General features: G+C 35.5%; 1 protein-coding gene across 1 annotated transcript in view; it reads left to right on the top strand.

The window, feature by feature from the left end:
• HHLA2 (HERV-H LTR-associating 2) overlaps positions 1 to 4,261 on the top strand; it is a 23,900-nt gene that overhangs the window by 9,189 nt on the left and 10,450 nt on the right. The window contains exon 4 of the mRNA XM_006873319.1: positions 3,377 to 3,694. Coding sequence (XP_006873381.1) covers positions 3,377 to 3,694 — 318 coding nt within the window. The remainder of the gene's footprint in view (positions 1 to 3,376; positions 3,695 to 4,261) is intronic.

The raw sequence follows: 4,261 nt of genomic DNA, 5'->3' as shown, positions 1-4,261 counted from the left end.
CTTTATCTTCTTGAGCTGATCTTTGAAATTTTCTGTTTAGCTCTTATACCTCCTCATTTCTTCCATTTACTTTAGCATCTCTACGCTGGAGAACAAGTTTCAGTGCCTCTTCTGACATCCATTTTGACCTTTTACATCTTTCTTGTCTTCTCAAAGACATTTTGCTTTCTTCATGTATTATGTCCTTACCAATAACAAATACATAATTTGATTTCTTGCCTGTTGCTTCCATGAGCAATGATTGTGGATCCAAGCAAATGAAGTATTTGACAACTTCAATCTTGTCTTCATTTATCATGATGCTCTTTACTGGTCCAGTTGTGAGGATTTTTGTTTTCTTTACATTGAGGTGCAATCTACACTGAAGGTTTTAGTCTTTGATCTTCTCCAGTAGTATTCTAAGTCATTCTCACATATTTCAGGTTGTTAATGAGTCTTCCTCCAATTCTGATGCCATGTTCTTCTTCACGTAATCCAGTTTCTCGAATTATTTTCTTGGCATATAGATTGAACAGTATGTTGAAAGAATACAATCTTGGCACACACCTTTCTTGATTTTAGCAATTCAGTATCCCTTTGTTCTGTTCAAATGATTTGCTCTTGGTCTCTGTACAGGATTCTCATTAGCACAATTAAGTATTCTAGAATACCCATTCTTCACAATGTTATCCATAGCTTGTCATAATCTACACAGTCAAAATCATTTGCATAGTCAATAAAGCACAATAAAACACATCTTTCTGATAGTCTGTCCTCTCAGCCAAGAATCATATGAATTCACCGTATTCCTATTTCCACATCTTCTTGAATTTCTGGCATGTTCCTGAAGATGTTATAGTCATTTTTATCAATTATCTTCAGTAAAATTTTACTTGCATATGATATTAATAATTTTGTTAGGTTATTTCCACATTCTGTTGAGTTACCTTTCTTTGGTATGGGCACAATTATGGATCTCTTACAATCAGTTGGCCAGAGAGCTGTCTTCAAAATTTCTTGGCATAAATAAGTGATCAGGTACAGCTCTGTATCTATTTGGTGAAAGATTTCAATTCATATTCCATCAATTTCCAGAGTGCTGTTTTTTGCCAATGCTTTCAGTGTAGCTTGAACTTCTTTCTTCAGTACCACGAGTCCTTGATCATATGCTACCTCTTGAAATGGTTGAATATCAACCATTTATTTTTGGTACAGTGACTCTGTATACTTTCCATCTTCATTTGATGCTTTTTGCATCATTCAATATTTTGCCATAGAATCCTTCAACATTGCAAGTCCAGGTTGGATTTTTTTTCTACAGTTCTTTCAGCTTGAGATACAGTGAGCAAATTTTTTTCTTTTGGTTTTCTAACTACAGGTCTTTGCACATTTCATTGTTAAGCTATCCTTTGAAGTTTGATATAGAGTTCTTTTACTTTCTCATTTCTTCCCTTCACTTGAGCATCTCTATGCTCCAGAGAAAGTTTCAGAGTTTCTTCTGACATTCATTTCATCTTTCCTTTCTCTCTTATCTTTTTAATGACGTTTTTGGTTTTTTTCTGTGTGATGTTCTTGATTAACATCATCAAATATGTTATTGAGAATATCTCAAAATTCAGTTTGGATATGCTCAAGGTCATATTTTCACTCTGGTGGACTTGTTTTAATTTGTTTTCAGCTTCCTCCTGAACTTGCATAGGAGCAATTGATGCCTGTTCCATAGTTGGTATTTGGTCTTATTTTGGCTAATGATATTGAGCTTTTCCACCATCTCTTCCCTGAGATGTAGTCAGTTTGATTCTTGTATATTCCATCTGGTGAGGGCCATTTGTATAGTCACCTTTTATATTGTTTTAAAAAGATATCTACATTAAATACAACAGCATTGTATTTCAAGATAGATCTTGAAATGATCTTTTTGGTGATGAATGTTACTTCATTCTTCTTGAATTTGTTGTTCCCACATGATTGTTAGATTCAAAATTACCAGTACCAGTCAATTTCAGCTTACTAGCTCATAGGATGGGTTGCACCTCAATGTAAAAAAAAAGAAAAAGGAAAAAAAAAAACCCCAAACTTACCACTTGTCCAGTAAATAGCACCATGATAAATGGGGAAATTATTGAAGTCATTAAAGACTTTTTGCTTGGATCCACCATCAATGCTGATGGAAGCAGCAGTCAACAAATCAAATGATGTATTGTATTAAGCAAATGTGTTGCACAAGACTTCTTTAAAGTGTTCAAGAGCAAAGATGTCAGTTTGAGGACTAAGGTACATCTGACCCAAGCCATGATATTTTCAGTAACTTTATATACATGTTAAAATTGTACAGTGAATAAGGAAGGCCACAAAAGAATTGATGCATTTGAGTTATGGTGTTGAAAAAAATTTTTTTAATTATCATGACTGCTAGAAGAACAAACACATCTTTGTTGGAAGAAGTATAGCCAAAATGCTTCTTAGAAGTCAGTATGGGGAGACTTCATCTCTCATAATTGGAAGTATTATGAGGAGGTACCAGTCCCTGGAAGGGGACATCACATTAGGTGAAGTGGAAGGTCAGCAAAAAGGAGAGGATGGATTGTACAGTGGCAGCAGCAATCGGCTCAACATAATAATGATTGTAAGGATGACTTAGGACCAGGCAGTGTTTTGTTCTGTTGTATATAAGGTTACTATGACTCCATGATGCCTAACAACAACAACAATGCCTAGGATATTGACAACTTCCAATTTTTCTAGATTAATACTTTGTACATTCCATGTTTTTATTATTAAAAGATGTTTTCAGCTCTTTCTCCTCATTTTGAGTTATGCCCATCAGAAAATGAAGGTCCCCAAAGCTTCATCATGATCAACTCTAGTTCTTCCCTAGTTGCATTTGAGTACCTTCCAACCTGAGAGGCTCATCTTTCAGCACCATAACTGCAAATATTTTGGTGGTATTCAGAAAATGTTCCACTGTTTGCTTATCATAAGGTTTTAAGGGGCTAAACATTCAGAAGTGGTCTGCATGTCCTTTCTAGTATCTAGTCTGGAAGTTCTTTCCTACACCTCTGCACCAGGTGTTATCCTGCTGGTATTTACAATACTGGTAGCATGGCTTCCAGCATCACAGCAACACACAAGTCACCACAGAAACACAAACTGATAGGTGAGTAGTTGATTCTGCATACAGAGCGTCACCATAAGTCAGATTGAATGATAACTAGCAACAAGAAAACTTTTCTTTTAACAAAGTCCACAATATTAGTATTAAATTGTTTTTCAAGAAGTTATTTTCAAAAATAAAATAAATATTATAGTCTTAGTTCCTGGTTTCCTAAGTTTAGCTTAAAATTTTTATTTGAAACTTTTGCCTTCATTGAAATGTTCTTCTCTATACTGTTGTTAGATGACCTTCATAAAATTCAAAATGAAGACATTTCACTCTCATGTTCACTTGCCAATAATTTTCTTCTACTAACTGAAGACTTCATAGTCACTTGGTCCAGAATAAAAAACGGGACTTCCTCAGTGCTGGCTTACTTTCTGAATTCTTCACAAAACTTGACTATTAATGAACCCAGATTCTCATGGAACAAAGATCTGATACACCAGAATGACTTATCTTCAACTTTGAGAAATCTTGATATTTCAGACAGTGGGGAGTATTTGTGCAATATTTCTTCAAGCAAATATACTTTACTCACAGTGAACAAACTGCATGTAGGTAAGTTGGAGGTTAGATAATGGATTTTGGCTTTAGCAGTAGAGCTTTGTGATTAGATCGGTGTTTAAGGGATATCTTATACAAGAGTGTCTCAAAATGTAATTTTTCTGGTCAAGATAGTAAAAACTACCTCTCTCCTCCAATCACATAAAAGTCCTGAATAGAAAAAGATTACTCCCAGATTTTCTTCTCAGGATTTCAGGTCTTCTGACATAAAGATGAAACCTATAAGCTCTTATGCTTCTGTGGACTAAGTGTCTTCAACTTCTGCTCATCATTATACGCAATACATATTTTAGGGACTGGAATTTGGGAGTTGAGAATAAAGGGACAGTCATTACTAGTAGGTGTTGAATCAATTCTAACTCATGGTGACCCCTTGTTTTCAGAGTAGAACTGTTCAGGAGAGTTTATGGCTGTGACTTTTTGGAAGCAGTACCAGGTCTGTATTTTGAGATGACTCTGGGTGGGTTTCAAACTGCCACCTTTTGGGCTAGTTGAGTGCTTAACTCCTTGTGCCACACAGTGTCTCCTGTAGGCACAGTGGTTTGGTGGTGGTTGTGTGCC

This window comes from Chrysochloris asiatica, unplaced genomic scaffold (assembly GCF_000296735.1).
Source record: "Chrysochloris asiatica unplaced genomic scaffold, ChrAsi1.0 scaffold00236, whole genome shotgun sequence".
Classification (NCBI taxonomy): domain Eukaryota; kingdom Metazoa; phylum Chordata; class Mammalia; order Afrosoricida; family Chrysochloridae; genus Chrysochloris; species Chrysochloris asiatica.
This window is presented reverse-complemented; position numbering and strand designations above follow the sequence as displayed.